Source organism: Octopus sinensis, linkage group LG25 (assembly GCF_006345805.1).
Source record: "Octopus sinensis linkage group LG25, ASM634580v1, whole genome shotgun sequence".
Classification (NCBI taxonomy): Eukaryota; Metazoa; Mollusca; class Cephalopoda; order Octopoda; family Octopodidae; genus Octopus; species Octopus sinensis.
Window position 1 is genome coordinate 25,919,277 of NC_043021.1, and position 21,849 is coordinate 25,941,125.

Genomic DNA, 21,849 nt, shown 5'->3' on the forward strand with positions numbered 1-21,849 from the left:
AAGATGACCCCCCCCCAACACAAAGGTGCGTGCATGTACAAGAGAGTATGCATGTGAGTGTGAAAGAGGGCTGGTGGTCTGGACGTGTGTGTGTATGTGAGTGTAGGTGTGAAAATGTGGGTGTGGGGGTGTGGGGGGGGTGTTGTGATGTGATGTGTAATGTTGTATGGTGTAGTGTGGTGTGGTGTGATGTTGTTAGGAGGTGAGGGAGGCGAGAGTGAGGAAAGCATGGGTGGGGGTTCGGCTAAGGATTAGAGTAGAGTTGGAGTTTGCGGGTAGGCAGAGGGTGGGGGTAGAGGTGCAGTATGTGGGAGAGGGTGTGTGGGATAGGATGCGGAGTGGGAAGGTGGAGTAGGAATGTGTAGGGGTGGGTGGGCTTATGGGGGGAGGGGAAGGTGGGTATGTGAGGAGAGAGGAGGAGAGAAGAGAGAAAGAGAGTAAGAGAGAAGAGAGAAAGAGAATAAGAGGGAATGGGAGAGAGAGGAAGGGGGGTGAAAGAGTAAGAGAGAAGAGAGAAAGAAAGAGAGAAGAAAGAAAGGGGAGAGAAAGAGAGTAAGAGACAAGAGGGAAAGAGAGTGGGGTGAAGAGAAGTAGGAGTCGGGGCAAGAGAGGAGAGTTGGGTGGGAGGAAGTAGGAGGGAGGGGAGAGAAGGAGAGTGAGGGAGCAGAGAGAAAGAGAGAAGAGAGTAAGAGAGAAGAGGGAAAGATTGTAGGGGTAAAGAAAAGTAGGAGTCGGGGAGGAGCTTAGATGAAGAGAGGAGGCGAGTTGAGCCCAAATGGCGTAAAAGAGCGAAGAGAGAAGATTAATGCCTGTTCACGGTGCACGGTTCACGGAAGGCCTCTGTGCGAGGACACAGACAGGTGTTGCAAGGAGTGGAGCGGAAACGGCGTGAGACCGGGGTGTCATTACCGAGGCAGATGTCTCGGAGGTGTTCCGCGAACCGGTCAGCCAAGCGGCGTCCCGTTTGTCCAATGTACAGGGAATGGCAGAGAGAGCAGGAGATGCAATAGATGATATTGCTGGAGGTGCAGGTGAAGGAGTCGATGATGCGATAGGGTCGATGATGGGTGCCAGTGAGGAGGGTGGTGTTGAAGAGGTATGGGCAAGTGCGGTAGCGTGGGCAGGAGCAGGGGAATGAGCCAGGTTGGGAGGTAGGTTGGGAAGACGCTGTGGACCAGGAGGTCTCGTAGGTTGTGGGCTCGTTTGAAGGAGGGAAGGGGTCAGTTAGGGAAGATGTGTGAAGTGAACGGGTCGGACTGGAGATGCCGGAAAGCTCAGAGAATGGTGCGTTGGACAGGTAGGGTGGTGGGGTGGTAGGTGAGGAGAAAATGGAAGTGGGAGACTGCAGGACAGGTTCGGTGGGAGAGAGCAGATGCTTATTTTGATTATAATCACCCCATGGATTTATATGGATGACACCATAAAAATTCTGGTGCCTCTGACTTAAGTACCATATTCATTTGAATCTAAATTTTGCTGAGCTTATATGTATATATATATATATATATATATATATATATATGCATGTATATATATATACATATATATACATGTATACATATATATACATGTATACATATATATATATATACATGTATACATATATATATATATACATGTATACATATATATATATATACATGTATACATATATATATATATATACATGTATACATATATATATACATGTATACATATATATATACAGTATACATATATATATATACATGTATACATATATATATATAACATGTATACATATATTATATATACATGTATATATATATATATATATACATGTATACATATATATATATAATTATACATGTATATAATATGTATACATGTATATATATGTATACAGGTATATATATATGTATACCATGTATATATATATATATACATGTATTATATATATATACATGTATATATATATATATAATATATACATGTATATATATATATACATGTATATATATATATATATATATATACATGTATATATATATATATACAGTATATATATATATAATGTATATATATCTATATACATGTATATATATATATACATGTATATATATATATATATATACATGTATATATATATATATACATGTATATATATATATATATATATACATGTATATATGTATATGTACACACATACACACATGTATATATATAGACATGTATATATATATATACATGTATATATATATATATATATATATATATCTATATACATGTATATATTTATATACACACATACACATGTATATATGTATATGTACACACATACACACATGTATATATATATATATATAAGGCATTTATGACATGTTTATCGTTTTTCTATGAAGTGGCTGGAGACATGTTCCCCTATTGTGGAAGTAGTATCAGAGTTGGTGGGCATAGATGGAACAGCCAGCACAGGATGCTCTCCAGCGTTCAATCCTCAGAAGAGGAGACAAGCATAAAATAGCCAAATCTGCTCTTTTCAGTTCAGCTCCTGTGCCTATCCTAACTTGTGGTGGTCATGAATATTGTATTATGACCAAAAGACTGAGGCTTCCTTGGAAGGGTGTCTGGAATACTGTTACTCAACATCACATGTAGCTCAAAGACCAGGGAATCTCTTGAGAGCCACTACTTCACTGCGTTTAAAGGTCACAGCTCCAATACTAGAAGCATGATTAGAATATTACAGGAAACTATTGCCAGACAGATTCTTGAAGCCAAGTCAACCGGCAGGAGATGTAAGGGTGGATCAAGAAAGAGATGAGTGGATGATACCTTTACTCGCAATTGGCAACACTTGGGAATCAAGCCAGAAATTTGTAATGATGGTTGCTCTATTTCTCTTTTATTTTTTCCTCCTCTTTTTCTCATCCATTAAACATGTTGATTAATTCATTACCATGTATAATTACTTCAAGATAGCATTCCCTATTCATTCTCTCAGCTTTGACTGAGATGAGAGGGTCGACACACATTCCTCTGCCAATTGTGTGAAAAAACCTAAATGTTAAATTTTACTCTTAATTCACCTGAAGAAAAGATTTTTTTATATGATGTAATGGATTTGTTCACCAATAAAGAACATGTTTGAAACAGCTGTAGTGAACAACAGCTCAACTGTGTTGTTATATGTATTATACAGTAATACCTCAGTTTCTGAACAACTCTGATCACAAATAAATTGTGCTTTATCTCCTGTCTTGCTCATATTCATTTAATTCAGTACCACTTCGGTTCACGAATAAATCGTGCTTTATATATATGTATGTATCTTTCTTGGGACAGCATTCACCCAGGGTGGGTTGAACTGGCTTCATTCATCCTCAATGTATGTAAATATATAAAGCATGATTTATTTGTGATCAGAGTTGTTCGAAAACCAAGGCACTACTGTATATTCTTTTACTTGTTTCAGTCATTTGACTGTGACCATGCTGGAGCACTGCCTTTAGTCGAACAAATCGACCCCAGGACTTATTCTTTGCAAGCCTAGTACTTATTCTATCAGTCTGTTTTGTTGAACCGCTAAGTTACAGGGATGTAAACACACCAGCAATATTTGTCAAGTGATGGTGGGGGCACAAACACAGACACACAAGCATACACAAACACACACATACATAGATTTACATACATGTGTGTGTGTGTGTGTGTGAATGCACGTGCATATCATACACACACATTATATATATCATATATTAAAAAATGTATTTCCTGCCAAAACAGACAATAGGCCCCAATGCTGGTCTTAGGCCCATCAGACACTGTCAGTGTCCAACCCATATTAGCACTGATTATGGACATTAAACGATATTTAAATGACGCATGCATACATATCAATCAAAGAGTACAATATTATATATCCATCACGGCCAGTCTTACAAATCAGTTTCATACTACCAATTGGTTGTGTTCAATGGAGTGTTAGCTAACAGACTAATTATGAAACCTTGCTCTCTTCAGAGGTAACAGTTATGGAATGAAATATGACAATTGCTCTCTATTGTTGGAGATGAATAGACACAGATATATACACATACATAATTACATATACATATAAATATATTAATATTTCGCTTAGACATAGTGAGACTAATAACCTGGGCATATGTGTATATATATATATATGTGTGTGTGTGTGTGTGTGTGCATGCATGCCTGTATATATGTGTATGTCTCACTCTCTTTCTCTCTCTCTCTCTATATATATATATATATATACAAATGAGTGCATGCACCCACCCATATGTCTCCCTTTTAATCTCTTCCCTAAGTACATGCGTATATGTGCAGACTTTCTTCTACCTTGGGATAAAACTTCCCATAAACATCAACATAAACTTTGTCACTCGTAATACCTGTATGCTCACTAAATGTAACTTTCCCAAATAAAGTACAGTTCATATTCAGGGCTCTGATAAAGCTATAGAATGCTATCCCGGCACTCAGTTAAGAGTCCACCACATCTAATAGCAGAAACAGCTGTAAGCCACTGAAGTTCATTACATAATATTTGCTTTTACCAGTGTCATCTCTTCATTTCCTATTACTACTCTATACTATATATATATACATATATACATATATATATATATATATATATGATATACAAAAATATATGTGTTTAAATATCATGATGTAAATGTAACACTGAAACATATTTTACGTATGTTGAGTAGAGAGGTGTGATAAGTTTATTCCAGCAAAAGTTGACAGTTTGCTCTCAGTTTAGTCCCTGGTTGGGTTTTTGAACACACACACACACATATATGTCTACGTACACATGATGAAACATAATATACATATATACGTACATAAATATTTGAAATATATATTGTATGTGATATATATATATATATATTATATATATATATTATATATATATATATATATGATATGACATATATATTGTCTGTGATACATATATCATATACATTATATATATATATATATATATTATATATATATATATATATTTCTATATGTATACTTATATGTAAATATACACACAAAACACACACACACAGAGGTATATATATGTAACCATATATGTAAACACACACACACACACACACACATACAAGCGTGTGTTATTATCTCTGTTGCTTTACTGTTAGTTTTAAATAAGTCAATTCGTCGCTATTGTACGTTTTGTATTTAACCAAAATACGAAATATCACGAAATGTTACTCAGGAAATATTAGAATTTTAAAAGCTTTACCTTCCGTTTAATGAAGAAATAAAACTACATACATATGCCGCTACATACCCACCTCATACATACATACATACACACACACATGTATATATCAGCGTGTTTATATGTTTCAACTAATGACAGGTTCGTGTTAGACTATTCACCTTTGTAATGGGTGTAGGAACGACGAAGGAACACAGCTCGCAAATGGATATTTTGACATGAAAATAATCGAAAAATGGTCAGTTTAGAAGAATAAAGAAATAAGGATACCTGTCGGTTTGTGTAGAGTGGCGGGACAACATCAGCTTTCGACAGCCTGTACGTGTCAGAGGAGTAGCCGAAGACATCCGTGAAAGTCTGCTAGCAACAGATATTATATGGTGAACAAAAGAGCTGTGTGTGTGTGTGTTGGAATATAGGTAGAGAGAGAGAGAGAAAGATAAATAGATAGATAGACAAACAACAGACAAACAGCTACCTATACATCTGTCTATTTATCGACCTGTCTATCCATCTGGCTATCTAACTTGACAGATAGATAGATAGATAGATAGATAGAGAGAGAGATAGACAGAGATAGGTAGAGATAGATAGATAGATTAACAGTTATAGGCAGATAGATAGACAGACAGGCAGGCAGACGGACAGACAGATAGACAGGTAGTTAGATGTAAAGGTAAAGTAATCGGTAATTAAAGAGAAACAGGTAGGTCGACAGATATGATTGATAGACGGAGCCTAAAAACAGCGAAAAATGGAGATATTGTGGCTTACAAAATGGAACTAAGTGTATCTAGGTTGATGTTGTCTCGAATGGATTCTAGCAATGGCCATTGAACCTTACAATTAATGTTTGTCTCTGTGTGAGTGCGTGTGTGTGTATTTATGTCTGTCAACGAGAACAGCTTACATAAGTGGTTAAGAGATACAGTCTCTGTTAATCGTGTCGACTTATGATCAAAGGCTTTCCAGCCACGACCACCTGTCTTTTGTGTGCGTTTTTAGCACATCCTGCGGCTACATTATCAAATGTATTGCTTCTTTGTTCGTGGTGGTCGTGTCTGATTATAGGGAGATTTGACTGCTATTTCTAGCCGCTTTCGTTAGCTTGTAGAGGGCGTCTGTGAGTGTGGATGTCTTCATAAGCTTTACAGAGCTGACATGTGTGTGTGTGTTTATGTGTGGCTAAGCTTGGACGGATATTAATGACATATATATATATATACTGCCGTGTGTGTATATTAAGCGTATGGAATCTAGTTTGAGCACGTGTGTGAGTGTGTGTGCATGTTTAGGAATGTTACAGTTCTTTGTGTTGTGTTCGTTGAGTGAAATGCTGTATGGCGAGGTGGGTGTGTGTGTGAGACAGACAGATACAAATATGTCTGTATATAAACGTGTGAGGGGGGAAGGAAAGAGCTTGAGAGACAAAGAGACTTGAGTAGATATATATATATATATGTGTATGTGTGTGTGTATTTAGTTATCGATTACGTATGACAGGTTGTTTTTTCTTTTCTTTTTGCTGTGATTGAATCTGTTGTTTGTGATAAGAGAATAAATATATTATGGAAGCAGCTTGTTTTTAAAAGCCTCACCATTCGCTTCTAACCGTTGTTGCTGCTAATAACATTATTATTGTTATTATTATTATTTTTATTACTACTACTACTACTGCTAGTACTAGTGCGGAGGCGTTTAGAGATTCTAGCTGTGCAGGTACTCATGATGTCGGCGGTTGCTGGTGTGAACACTGTAACAATAATAACAACAACAACGGCCAATGTAGGCGGTATGTTTCGTAACGAAGGAAGATTGGAGTAGAATTCTAGAGGCTGTGCAGGAGAGATGGCGGTTTGGGGTTTGTAGTTAGTGAGAAGAGGCGACGGCGGTGGCGAAGGTGAAGTCTTTGACAAGGGGCACCAGCTGGAACAAACAATTAATTGGTCATTAGCAATTTAGGAGAAACACTATCTTCCGCCTTGTTTTATAGAAACACTGAAATGATATTGTCTTTTCTTTTTTTTTTCCACAGACAAATGTTTTTGTGGGGGTTTCTTGTTGTTGTTTTTACCTTTTAGGTAACGAGATAATTAATGTGTACCTGTATATCTGTGTCTCTATCCCTGTCTCTCGGCGATTTCATATATATGTGTGTGTGTTTGTGAATGTGTTGCCTGTCTTTCTGCTAGCGATGGCAAATAAGGCTGTAAAACTGCTGCTACAGCCTGGCAGGTGAGAGAAAGAGAGAGACACACACAGAGAAACTATTGCAAATAAGGACAATTTATGGCAAGGCTAACAGTTTATCTACAATTTTATATATATAATAGATAGATATCATTTGTTTACAAAGGTAAACCTATTGATGCATGCTACCAACATAAGTAATAACTAATAAGTATCGATGCATGTGTGTGTGTGTCTACACGTATACATTTATGTAATGTAGTACATTATGTAATGTCAAGTTATATCATTTGTTCTTACGTACGTTTCACCAGTGTGACTGTTTGGATGTTCCAAGCGCAAGTAGATGCTTGACCCCCAACAGCTCATCAGAGACATTAGGTCTCTGTAACATAGCTAAGCATCAAATTGCGCTGAGAACATCCAATGAAGATGTCCAAAAGCCACAATACCGAAGTATAAATAGCAACAAATGATATAAGCTTGTGTTTGTTGTAATTTCTACCAGATTTACTCTGTATGTCATAACTAGTGATATTACTAAGAATAGCAGGAACTTAACCACTGGAAGCAGACTGGAGGATGATAATCTAAGCGTAATAATTTAAGTAGAACTCTAAACTCAATAGTTGTACATCTATCTGAGCACACAACAGATATATATATATATATATATATATATATATATATATATATAAACGCATACATACATATATATGTGTGTGTGTGTGTATGTATTTTATTTTTTTACCTGTTTTAGTCATTTGAGTACAGCCATGCTGGAGCACTGCCTTGAAGGGTTTTTTTAAGTCAAAGAAATCAACCCCAGGACTTATTCTTCGTAAGCCTAGTACTTATTCTGTCAGTCTTTTTTGCTGAACTGCTAAGTTACAAGGACGTAAACACACCAACATCAGTTGTCAAGCAATGGTGGTGGGGGGGGGGTGCAAACACAAACACCAGACATAAATATATACATACATATAAGGAAAGGGAGATAAAATTGATAATTGATGAGTGGCTGTGTGGTAAGTAGGTTGCTTACCAACCACATGGTTCCGGGTTCAGTCCCACTGCGTGGCATCTTGGGCAAGTGTCTTCTGCTATAGCCCCGGGCCGACCAATGCCTCGTGAGTGGATTTGGTAGACGGAAACTGAAAGAAGCCTGTCGTATATATGTATATATATATATATGTATGTATGTGTTTGTGTGTCTGTGTTTGTCCCCCTAGCATTGCTTGACAACCGATGCTGGTGTGTTTACGTCCCCGTCACTTAGCGGTTCGGCAAAAGAAACCGATAGAATAAGTACTGGGCTTACAAAGAATAAGTCCCGGGGTCGATTTGCTCGACTAAAGGCGGTGCTCCAGCATGGCCGCAGTCAAATGACTGAAACAAGTAAAAGAGTAAAAGAGTAAAGAGTAAAAGAGTATCAATTATTATTTATTGATTACAAAAACAGACAATATCGCATCTAACAGCTGTTTCTGTCCACGCTATTTGGGGCATAATCAGGCTTAATTATTACAATAATAATAATTATCACTGTAATAATTATACCAACTTGAATAGTAGAACTTCATCAGAACAGAAAAATAAAGAAAAGGAAAGAGAAAATAAGGATATACCGATTGCGGTTACATGTTATCCCTCTGAAAACCTTTTGACCAACTGAAAAATTTACTTATACAATTAGAATAGTTATGATAATTAGTGGTAGATGGAGGGGGTGGGTGGGGGAAGGCTACTAATGGCATAAGTTGAATATATAATAGTGTTGGAGTATTTTGGTTTGGTCATAAAATAAAAAGTCAAAAATGCCAGGAGTTGCAGAACTTAATATGATAACAGTTGACCCTAAGTGATTTATTGATAATTTCCTGATCGATTAGCATAACTGAATTAAACGAGGAGCATTGCAAAACCATAAAAATAAATTAATTAAACTGGGAGGCAAAATATTTCTGTTTTGTGCACATGGTAATAATCGTGATAATAGGAAACCAAAATAGCCAACAGTTTCAATAGAGCAAGAAATGGCAGTTTGTCCGAGAAAAGTCAACAAATGTGCAGCAGAGGAAATGAAGGCTGCGGCCAGATTCTTTTCCTTGAATTTGGCTTACATTTCTACATATTGACTGGACATATTTATTTCTTTACTACCCACAGGGGGCTAAACACAGAGGGGACAAACAAGTACAGACAAAGGGATTAAGTTGATTACATCAACCCCAGTGCATAACTGGTACTTATTCAATCGACCCTGAAAGGATGAAAAACAAAGTCGACCTTGGCGGAATTTGAACTCAGAACATGACGGCAGACGAAATACCGCTAAGCATTTCGCCCGGCATGCTAACGTGCCTGCCAGTTCGCCACCCTAACTGGACAGCTTGCCATGACAGGACACATTACTGGTATCATCAGTTGAATCTAAAGAAACAGAGAAATACTTGATTCTTAACATATTTTGCCATCAACAGAACAATTGACTGCTTACCACTTCAGGGATTGCCAAATGTGTTCATGTGACCCATTAGAAATGGACAAAATTGTGCTAATGGATCAAATGATGGAACTGATTCCATAATTTCTGGAAAATTCTCATTGTGACTATTATCTCTTCACTACCTCTGAATGCCAGACATCTCTTGGTTAGAAATATTCTTTTCTAATCTAGGCACAAGGCCTGAAATTTTGGGGAAGGGGACCAGTTGATTAGATCAACCCCAGTACTTCATTTATTGATCCCAAAAGGATGAAAGGCAAAGTCGACCTCGGTGGAATTTGAACTCAGAATGTCTATATATCACTGAGCCTTTCGCCCAGTGTGCTAACGGTTCTGCCAGCTCGCCACCAGTTCTTGGCTCAAAATATTGTCACAGCCATGACACAGAACAATACTTCGGTCCAGTATTTCTTGTTTTCCCAACTCTCTGTTGACATAAGAGGATTTCCTACATAAAAGATTGAATTTCAACACAGAATCTCTGTGGCCTTGACTATTCTGCTTTTTTCAATTGTTAAAATCATCCTTGTTGGAAAACCTGTCGTGTTGGTTTGACCTCAAAGTGCAGTAAAAATAATAAACGGCAATCTTTGATGGTCTATGCAGGAGCCACCTTCTTAAAAGCTGCTCACCATTGTTGTGAATGGTGTAAAACATTGAATCTTTAAAATAACGGTTGTGCCTAACCAGTTTGGCTTCATCTGATTGATAATGGCACCGAGATTCTAAGAAGGAGTCGGAGTCGTATTTATTTGGACATGTGGCTGATTTTGCTTGAAGTAATATGGACCCATACTTTTCCCTTACAGAAGACCACATGGCTGGGTTTGGCTCCTACGGTGCTGTTTCACTATCCACGACACTAGGATATGATGATTCTTTATCTTCAGTATTTTGAGGTTTTTCCTGTTTTCTGGACTTAGGAGTGCTGCTGGTGTCTCAAAACGGACATCTGGTCCTGATTCTTCATTATTAGCTTCTAAGTGTTCATTTTCCAAAGCAAAGAAAAATTCTGCAAGGCAGCTTTTTTTTTCCGGTTTTCCTTTGGAAACATTTCTTTTTTGAACTCCAGACAGTTGAATGTTCTGCAGCATTCTTAGATATTCTGTGTGAGAGTAGAATATCTAATCTGAATAGAAGCTAAAGAAAATAGTTTCAAAAGGAAAAGGAATCTGGAGCTGAAGGCAGCAATGTAGACTCACTTCATTAAATCCTAATACAGGGATATGAAGCCAGTCACTTTTCACAAACTCTCTGTTACTCCTATGTCTTTAGGCTGATAAAGAGACCCGACAGCAGGTCCATTTATAGGATTTATGGAGTGGAAGATGAAAAAGAATTAAATTTTTTTTTCTTTTTGCATAATCATAGTGTGAAGAACCCAAATCTACAAAAATTTTCTTAAGTTGTAAGCTTAAATCTCATCCTCATAGACTTGTTGTCAAAGTTGATCCAAATAGAAAAGAGCTCAAGGGATTAACAGCAAGTTAAGGATTACAGATTAAAGATTTTGTTTCCATAAAATTACTTTTCTCCAAAATTGTTTCACTTTCACGGAAATGAAAAGGTGCTAGAAACACTTCATCATCATCATCATCGTTTAACGTCCGCTTTCCATAGAAAATATAATTTGAGAAGAAATATTGTATTTCCCAGATCTCTCTAAATTTAAAACAATCTGATGAAGAGATTTAAGCTTACAACTTTACTTCAGAAAAATTTTGTGAATTTGTGTTCTTTACACTGTATCTCATACGATTATGCCAAAATTTGTTTCAGTTTCTTTCATTCCTCCCCACCTCATAAACCCTATAATTTCAACTTTCCATCTTTTATTCAGACAGAGTTATATCTCAGACACATCACAAGTAATTTTTTTCTTTTATTAAGACATATCACTTTCGAAGGTCATTGGTCAGTCGTGTGTTGAAAGAAGACCCTTGTAATGAGTACCCCATACCCTTCATAGTAGGGAGCCCCAATATCGAGTGGGGCTTGGAACAATCACCCCTGGTGCCCCAATAAATCTAGCTCTGGCTTGTGGCAAGAATTGAACTTATCTTTAACTGTGTTCCTCATTCCTTAGTTATATTGGAGAGCTAGGAGTACTGGACCTTGTTGAAGCTTGTCCTTGATTCCCTTGGCAAGGGCCAAGTTGTGTTCTCTTCAGATACCATCAGAACTCTTTGAATATTTTAGCACCGAACTCCATAACTTGAGAAAAAGGATGCAAATCTCAAGGATATTTGAAATGATGTTCTAACTGGTGGTATGATCTCCAACCAACCAATTGGTCGATAAATAGGATGTTGACACGAGGATCACATACCCCTGCTGTAGCTCACTCGTAACAGAGAACTGATTTCTCAGAAAAAGGGACTCAAATGCTTAGGCTTGCTACAGCATCAATGTAACAGTCTGTAAAATAAGGTCCAATTTAGCAAACCACCTGTACATAGACATGAAGAGTTGGCGCTTACCAATATTGTTGTAATGCTGTTGGTACAATGTATTATTTCATTTATTGTATAATATTTCAGCAATGATCTCATGGTAAAGCAGTGATATGAAGGGTTTACTGTCATTTGACTTGAGCCGGTCATTGAGGACAAACCTGGTTGGCTGAATGAATAAGAACTGAAGCCAACTCACAGACCGTCAGGTTTATTGCTGGACATTAAGGGGTTTGCTGTTGGCAAATTACAATGAACAATAGGGATTTCAAATTTTAATACAAAGTCAACAATTTGGGGGGGGGGGATGTAAGTTGATTACATCAACCCTAGTACACAACTGGTACTTATTTTATTGAGGCCCAAAAGGATGAAAGGCAAAGTGGACCCTGGCAGCATTTGAACTCAGAATGTAAAGACGGATGAAGTGATGCTAAGTATTTTGCCCGTTGTGCTAATGATTCCATCAGCTCATTGCCACCTTAACGATGAACAATATGAATAATTGCTGAATAATGAGAGAGGAGAGGAAAACTGTTGTGAAAATCTAGAAAGCTCTCAGTGTGACATCGTGCTGTCAGTCGAAATAGACACAAAGCCATCTAGGTAAATCTTTGAGCCAATCTGTGACATGAGCAGGCCATTGACCATCGGCACAGCAAGAGTCGAGGCACACGGGTCAGCTGCTTTCAACGCCCTGCCATTAATAAAGCACCAAAAAATAGTTTTTTATAGGGGACAAGAAGTCAACTTTTAGAACATTCAAGAAAACCATGTGACACCACAGGTGACTGGTCAATTTATAGACCAGCTGTGTGAAGCTGTGGCAGTTCACCTGTGGTGGCTGACCTAGTAATTAGCAGTGAGGTTTCAAATCCCTGCTACAAAACCATTGTACTATCATACAATTAAACAGGTTGCTCAATCCAGTCCCTTTTCTTGATCCTTTTATATAACCTCCAGGGATATTCATGGATTTCCAGGTATATCTTCAGTAATACAATCAATTCCCATTGTAAAGTCATACCTGAGAGCTGATACCTGTAGAGAGGCTTTCTACAGAAAACTGCAAGGTTAATATCCAAATTCAATTCATATATATGTGTGTGTGTGTATGTATGTATGTATGTATATAAAGGCGAGGGGAGCTGGCAGAAATGGTAGCATGCCAGGCAAAATGCTTAGCAGTATTTTGCTTGTCTTTACGTTCTGAGTTCAAATTCCACCAAGATCAACTTTGCCTTTCATAAATTAAGTACCAGTTGCATACTGGGGTCGATCTAATCGACTGCCCCCCCTCCCCAAAAGTTTCAGGACTTGTGCCTAGAGCAGAAAAGGACATATATATATATATATATATATACACATACATGTATATACACCCATTTATCCATATATAAATCCCCACAGGCAATTCTTATGCACAACACGTGTGCAATTAACTCAATTTAATTTAATACATTCACTGACAATACAATGAACATCAACCGATACTTGTATGCCTTCCACTATTAGTGTGTGTGTGTGTGTGTGTGAGCATTTCTCCTCGGGCAGAATCAGCATGACAAAGTGTGTGACAAGGCTGTAGCTTCTGAATTCCAAGTATAATCCACCCGGCGGGCCTCTATAGTTCCTATCCCACCCAGTTTCTCTCACAAAGTGCAGATCATCTGCAGTCTTGAGAAAACGACATTCACCCAACATGCAACGTGACGATGAAACAAACTTTCTCACCATTCAAATGTATTGTATGACCCCTTCCCCTTAACACACACACTCACATACACTTTGTTTATTTTAATTGTCAACAAATGCTGAAATTTGGGGATTAAAACAAGAACACTTTTGAGCTGCCAAATTCAGTCGGTCTCCCTTTGCCGTTCTGCCAAGTGCAACAGGAAAATTCCCCATTTTGCAACACATCCAAGAATTTAATCTGGGAAGGTTTCTTTTATGCCGAATCCTCTAGTTTTTATCTCTTACTTGTTTCAGTCATTAGACTGTGACCATGCTGGAGCACTGCCTTTAGTCAAACGAATCAACCCCAGGACTTATTCGTTCCTTGCAGCCTGGTACATACTCTATCAGTCTCTGTTGCTGGACTGCTAAGTCACCGAGATGTAAACACACCAACAGTGGTTGTGAAGCACTGGTGGTGGACAAATGCACACACACACACATATATACATATGACAGGCTTCTTTCAGTTTCTGTCTACCAAATCCACTCACCAGGTTTTGTTCGGCCCAGAAATTACTCATGCTAGATGCCACATAGTGGGACTGAACCTGAAACCATGTGGTTGGGAAGCAAACTTCTTACCATGCAGCCATGCCTGTATCTGTTCGTTAAAAGATTTGAGCATTATTTTTGCAATTGTAGTTTTCTTCAAATTTAACGTTCCAGATTGAAAGCGTTTTAATGATATTTTTAATGAGGAAAAAAGTAGAATTTTTAGCAGACCCTTTTTAAAACGTCTTCTACATCCACCCATCTTCTCTGCCCACCCTGGAAGGGTTATGTGGGTTGAGCCCTCAGTTACCTATTCTATAGGGTCCTATCAGACACAACTGGAACCGAGACAATGGAGACAATTTTCCAACAATTTCTTCTTATTTGCTCTTCCTCAACGTTTCTTACTCATTGGCTTCGCTTGAAGAATCCGTCTTGCAATTCTTTCTTGTGACAAGTGCCAGAGATGTGACCTCTCCATGTGGAGAATTAGAAACTCCATCTGAAGATACTCCCCGCTTAATGAGGTATGCACTTTGTCCAGTAATATTTCTCCAGACATTTGTCAGAGTGACCTCATTTAGGCCACTTGCTTTTGTGATTGCAAAGACTGAGACATTGGCCCCTTCAAGTAACTCATCCCAGAGCATTCTGCATGCTAGTGAAACATCACTGACACAAGTTTAAATACTCCAGGGCCATGTTCAGGGGTGATGAAAGGTAGGTGCCTCAATTGGATGCTAGAATTGCAGGCTTTGGTGCCGTAATGCATCGGCTCCTGTCTTCAATTTTCAGAAGAGAAGAGATTGGTAAAAAAGTCAAATTCATTATCTTCAATTTCGTTTCCATGATTATCGTTGCTTATGGTCATAAATGATGGATAAGGTCAGAAAGAGTATGATCTCAAATGCAAGGGGTCGAAATGGGATTCCTCCAAAGTGTCTCCAGAGTAATGTCATCTGAAATAGTACAAGAATTCCTTTCATTCAAAGACAAAAAAAAAATAATGGTTTCTAGTTTAGCTACAAAGCCAATAATTTTGAGGGGAAGGTTAGCCAATAAATCACCTGGTACTTTATTTTATCAACCCCAAAAGGATAAACAATTAAGTTGACCTTCTGAGATTTGAACTCAGAACATAAATAGCCTGAAAACCTACTGCAAAAGCACATTTCCTGATGCTGTAATGACTGCCGTTTTACTAAATATGTCTAACTTTAAATTGGAGAAAATAAACTAGCAACAATGTGTTTAAGTTCCTGATTGCCAGTGGTGTGGATCCTAAGCTGTCGATGCAAAATTCAAGCAAACACAACACTCTCGAACTTAAACATACAAACAGTAAAATCACTGTGAATGTAGAAAACTGTTGTGTGAATTCTGTGTCAAGGCTTTACTCTCCACTCTGCCAAGTCGTTCTACAATGAAAGGCATTTGATTTATTTAAACAGTTGAAGCAGAAACTTGAGCATTTATTGCTGTTTGTAGAGAGTGTGTAAAGTTCAAGAAATTCAAGAAATTCCAGACAATAGGAGAATCAGAAAGTGATGATTGTATCAAAATTTCCATCATATTTGAAGAGGAAGAGGTAAATATCCACGGAATATAGGAGATGAATGTAGGCTGGTGGGGGAACAGACTCCAGGAATAGAACAGCAAAAGATTGCCTCACTGTGTTGTTAAAAATAAATGCAATTGGAGACTGGAAACTTAAACTCTTGTTCGTTTATCATTGTGAAAGTCAAAAAGCAATAAAAAGCCTGTTTTCAAATCTCGTCTGTTTGTCACTTAGAAATCCAACATTGACGTCCCACCATCAAATATCAGAAATATTAGAAAAGAGAAGAAGACTTGTAAATTAGAAGAGCCCCAACATACTTCTGCTTTTGAGGTTCAAAACAACAATCTCACTCGTACAGCAATTCCCGAGTCGCTCCAAATATGCCCAACTGTTGAAATGGTTTCCATTCCATAATCACTTCTACAGCTTGTGAATTTGAGTTATTTTTGTTTTAAAGGCAGGTCTTCTTTGAAGAATTAATCTCTTAATTAGAACAACTGCTGGTGACTATCTGTCCATGAAATAATTCTGGGAAAATTAAAATTATCATAGCAATGTGTGTGTGTGTGTGTGTTGGAGATATGTGAAGAGATGTTAAACATGTCTGATTGAGGTTTGGACAAAACGATGTCTAAATTAGTCGTTGAAGATAACCATAAGATTGAAAATAAAACAGTCTCAATCAGCATTGACCAAAGTAAAGAAGTGGAATTTGGAGAGGTTGATACAGGAAATATTGAGAATTTATTGCATACCGATAGAGACCATCACCTGTGAAAATCTTCAATGGTCGACAGAACCAAGGGTGTATGTTTCAGGTAGTGAAAAAAACTCTTTGGAATAATTGGTAGAACAACAGAGACATTGAAATAATTTGTGCTTTGAAGTAATTTTCAGAAAATGATCCAAACTTCAAAGCAAAGCAAAGGAACTGAAATGGTAACAGTGAATTTCTTTGGAGAAGAATTAGGGTTTCTTGAGAAGAGAAGAAAAGTAGCCAACACTTGAAGTTTTGGGGGGTTTTTTTTTGGTAATAATGCCAAAATTGAAAGTGTGCATGTCTTTTATATTGAATTCCATAGAATTTCATTCAAACGACTTTTCTAAAGTCATTTCCTTCTAGCTTTTCACAATTTCCCCTCTTCCCTTTCCCAACACACTAAATACTTTACAGCATTTGAAGTGGAGTCTTATCAAGGGTCAGCTGTTTGTCCCTTTATACAGGTGACCTTTGATATGACTCAACTTGATAAGGTAACAGTCTGACAGAATCGTTAGCAAGCTGGACATTTTGTCTGTCTTTAGGTTCTGAGTTCAAATCCTGCCAGAGCTGATTTTGCCTTTCATCCTTTCAGGGGTCAATAAAATAAGTACCAGTTATACACTGGGGTCAATGTAATCACCTTACCCCCTCCTCCAGCATTGCTGGCCAGGTGCCAAAATTTGATATCAACTTATTCTTTTTGCCTTGCCTGTAAATCCTATTCTGATGTTCTGTCATTTACCCCCCCCCCACTTGATGTTCTCTCTATGCCCCCACCCCCCTCCCATTAAGTAATTTAACACTTCAAACTCCTTTCCCTTCGCGTCTGTATACAATCACTTTTCCAATTACATCATTGACGAACGTTAGAGGACGCTTTAGATCAGAGTAAATTATCTCCACACGTAACAACCACTGTGCCACAGCTCTACGGCTGTTTAATAACACACACAACACAATGATGTAAATATGTGTGTCTGTGTGTCCTTACACTGGCTGGCAGAAAAGTGCAGAAAGTTTGTAGCTGTGCACATTCATGTATGATTTCATCCACTACCGACGATAGATATCATCATCATCATCATTTAACACATCATATTGGCAGGGGTTGGATGGCTTGACCAGTTCTGTTTTGCTCAAGGACTGCATCATACTCCAGTGTCTCTTACATGATGCATTCATTGTGTCTGTATATGCATGTGTGTGTATATAAATATACACCTTCATATAGACACACACCTACATATATATAAATACCTATATATATATATATATATATATATACACACACACACAACACACATGCATGCATGCTTATACCTACATTTGCAAACAAACAAGGAAGGTCTTCTTTATTTGTGTATTAACAATGGTCAATTTAAGATTTGCCTGCAAGTGACTTTTCAAACCCAGGCCATAAAAACCCAAGCTGTCTTTCATCTCTTCTTACAGAGAAATCTCATCTCTTTCACCTCTGCTTCTATTCACTCTTCATTGATTCCAAACAATTGTGTATAAAACCAATCCTAAATTTCTTGTACCAAACATAAACTTATAACAGCATAACAAAGCAGATTCTCTCAACCAACTCCACACACAATCTTTCCCCCATCGTCTTTGTCATTTCCTCCACCCTTCTATACACCTCTCACCTCTTCCCCTTCAGTTTTTCTTCTCTTTTCTCTCCTCATTCTTCTTCTTTCTACCCCACTCCTTTCTTCCTGCACTTCAACTGAAAAAGCTTCAATCTAATACAAATTTGCATTGATTTAATTGTATTAACACCTTATTTCTGCTCATCTAATCAAATGCTTGTTAATGAGGTATTTTTATGAGAGACCATAAACATACACTTATTAAACTACGCCCACAGTTGAACCACTTGACCACCACCCACAAGACGAACCAAATATATTGGGTTGCCCCATAAATAATACGTTTTTCTTTCAGTTGCATGAATTAAGTTGGAGGGGAATGGGATAAACTACCTGCATCAACTTGCTACAAAACCAAGTAGGAATTTTACCTTGTGCTTATTCTTAGTGCAAGTTTTGAAGAGTACACTTCGATTTTAGCAGTTATTTTTTTCAAAGTTATAATGGAAGTGAAAAAGGAGCATATTCAGCATATTTTGTTTTATGAGTTCAATAAAGGCAACAATGCAATTGGAAAATATGAGGAATATTAATGCAGTATATGGAGATCGGACAATATGTGTAAGCTAGTGTCAATGGTGATTCCAGAAATTCCAAGCTGGAAACTACAGCCTAGAAGATGAGCCTCATCTCGGAAGATCTGTAAAGCATGACGAGGGCATCCTGCAAACCCTGGTGGAGCAAAATCCCATCGTAACTGTTGAGGAACTAACAGAGAAGCTTGGATTTGGTCATTCAACCATTCATCAACACCTGCATGCCATCAGAAAAGTCAGCAAATTGGGCCAATGAGATCCTCACAAACTTTCTGAGTCTAATTGCATGCAGAGTGAATGTGTGCTCTTCTTTGCTGTTGCATCTCACAAATGAACCTTTTTGGCACTGAATAGTGACTGGTGACAAGAAATAGGTTCTCTATAAAAATGTCAAGCACTGAAGACAGTGAGTAGGGAAAAAAGAAACACCAGCACCCCAGGCTAAAGAAGGTCTTCATCCATGTAAGGTGTTGTTATCTATGTGGTGGGGTTTAAAAGGTTTAGTCCACTTTGAAATTTTTAACCCAAACCAAACAATAACAAAGGAGATCTAGTGTGGGGAGCTTGAGTGGCTTAAGTCAGCACTAGAAGAAAAATGACCATCTTTGGTTTCAAGACCAAAGCTGTTCTTCCATCAGGATAATGCTTGACCACATACAGTGAGGATGACATTCCAAACACTGGAGCAGTTTTGATTGGGAAACAATGCTCCACCCACCATATTCGCCGGACATTGCCCCACCTGATTATCATTTATTCTGAAGTCTTCAAAATCATTTGGATGGAAATAATATGAATTCTGTAGACGAGATCAGAACAGTATTTTGTGAATTTTGGAAGAGGGGCCTTGCAAGTCTACCAGATAGATGGAAGAGCATTACAGAAAATTGATAATAAGGGTCAGTGATCAGTTTGTAGCTGGAAACTTCTTTTGTGCAAAACTCTGTGAAATTTCTTCAAAGCAAAAATGATCACTAGAGCTTCTTTCTCTATTTGACTAAATAGTTTTTCTCTGTTGCTATCAGAGAACATGAGGCATGAACCACTGCCTTCATATTACCGTCTTTATATTTGTGTAGCATTACTGCTTCTCTTCCGTATTCAGAAGCGTCAGAAGCTACAACAATCTCTGCTGCAGGATCAAAATGAGCCAGTGGCAAATCCGATTTTAATATCAAACACCTTTTGACAATTTTTTGACCAATTCTGCTTCATATCCTTTCAGTGGAATTCTCAATTCATGCATATTTGACAATAATTTGCTGGACCTAGAAAAGCTTCAAAGGTCATTATATTAGTCGGAAGAGGCATATTTGTAATTGTGTCTGCCCTCAACAGGTCTGGTCATCATCCATTCCTGTCAATAATTTGTCCTAAATACTTAATTTTAGGTAAGAAAAATTCTCATTTTTCCTCACTCAGTGCAAAACCATAATCTCTTTTCAAAAAACACATTTTACCTGCTCGACATGCTGATCACGAGATTCACTTTTAATTAATATATCATCCAGGTATGGAATTGTGAATTCACAGTCTGCTAACACTGCATCCATAACCTGTTGAAAAATTGTAGGTGCAACCTTTAGACCAAATGGAAACCTGTCATATTTATATAGTCCTTTATGTATATTCAGTTTTGAAAATATCGTGCCCCCATTTAACTTCGTAAAAATATCCTCCGGAGTACGTAGCGGATAGTGACACATTTCCACACATTCATTCAATCCAGTGAAAAAATTGGAACAAACCTTAATTTTTTTTTTTTTTTTAATACACGATGTTGGAGCTGACCATTTTGCATATTCCACTTTTTGGATGACTCCAATTTTCTCTAATCTGTCTAATTCTTCATCGACATGCTTTATCGCAGCAAAAGGTACCGTTCTTTTTGGTTTGAACACTTGTATTGCATTTTCCTTAATTTGGAAACATGCTTCAGTCTTAGTACGCAAACCTAATTTATCCGACAGTATTTCAGAAAAAGCATTTAAAATTTTTTTCTTCAATTCATCTGATGCCGTATTCTTACTGGAAGAACAATCATTTATGTTTTTACAAAACAGATTTATGGGGTGGTCCCCTAAATCAAACAACCCCAGCCAATCAGTTCCGAACATATTTTGTTACATTTTTTTAACACAAACACTTTCGCTTTACAGGTTTCACCACAAAACGTAATATCGCTTACCATTTCGCCTAAGAAGAGTAATCTCTCACCTGTAATCTTTCACCTGTGACGCCTCGCACACTTTTCAATGTTTTCTTTAATGCAGGCTTACCAATTTTCTTCCACGTGTCAGTATCAATAATTGCAAAGTCACTACCTGTGTCTAGTCGTAGTTTCACACTCATGTCATTTTTTTTATATACACATACTTTCTTTTTTGGGTGTTGTCCTGTCCTTCCGTTGAGCAAACCTTTTTAGAATTTTTTCTCCGACCTTCTTCAGAACTCTTATTGCTGAACATTTTGGATAGCAATTCAATTGTTTCCCCAAAACAAATTTCACTTGTTTTTTTTTTTTTAAACAAGATAAAATTGCAGTATTTTTCATGTTCTGAAGAACCTAATTTCTGTAACAGTGGTCTCACTTTTCCATCGTCTGTCCAACACTTGCATTCTTCCTTCAAGATTTCTTCATATCGACTGAAGTACACCAAACAAGTTCTACCCTCTTCTCGGTTATGACTGAATTCAGTTACAGCATTTGCTATGCCATCTGGTGAAAACGA

General features: G+C 37.6%; 2 protein-coding genes and 1 long non-coding RNA gene across 6 annotated transcripts in view; 1 reads left to right on the forward strand and 2 right to left on the reverse strand.

Annotated features, from left to right (window-relative positions):
* LOC115224201 overlaps positions 1-6,861 on the reverse strand; it is a 32,758-nt gene extending 25,897 nt beyond the window's left edge. Inside the window, exons 1-2 of one of the 4 annotated variants that reach the window (XM_036513263.1) lie at positions 6,713-6,861; positions 5,489-5,578 (exon numbers count right to left, since the gene is read on the reverse strand). The gene's annotated coding sequence lies outside the window, so the exon portion shown is untranslated. Of the gene's footprint in view, positions 1-5,488; positions 6,649-6,712 lie in introns of those variants that run through there. The other 3 variants (XM_036513264.1, XM_036513262.1, XM_029794967.2) reach the window with 3 other exon arrangements.
* On the forward strand, positions 971-15,508 carry LOC118767895. Its single transcript, XR_005003805.1, has 3 exons — positions 971-1,111; positions 10,174-10,178; positions 15,497-15,508. It is a non-coding gene; the product is annotated as an uncharacterized LOC118767895 (long non-coding RNA).
* A 5,051-nt stretch (positions 15,509-20,559) lies between these two features.
* LOC115224546 (uncharacterized protein K02A2.6-like) lies at positions 20,560-21,234 on the reverse strand. Its single transcript, XM_029795456.1, has one exon. The coding sequence runs from the start codon at positions 21,232-21,234 to the stop codon at positions 20,560-20,562; it is 675 nt and encodes a 224-aa protein (XP_029651316.1).
* Between the last annotated feature and the right edge of the window lie 615 nt (positions 21,235-21,849).

Excerpts from the sequence above, each read along its gene's own strand:
- LOC115224546 (XM_029795456.1), bottom strand. The coding sequence starts at position 21,234 with ATGTTCGGAACTGATTGGCTGGGGTTGTTTGATTTAGGGGACCACCCC.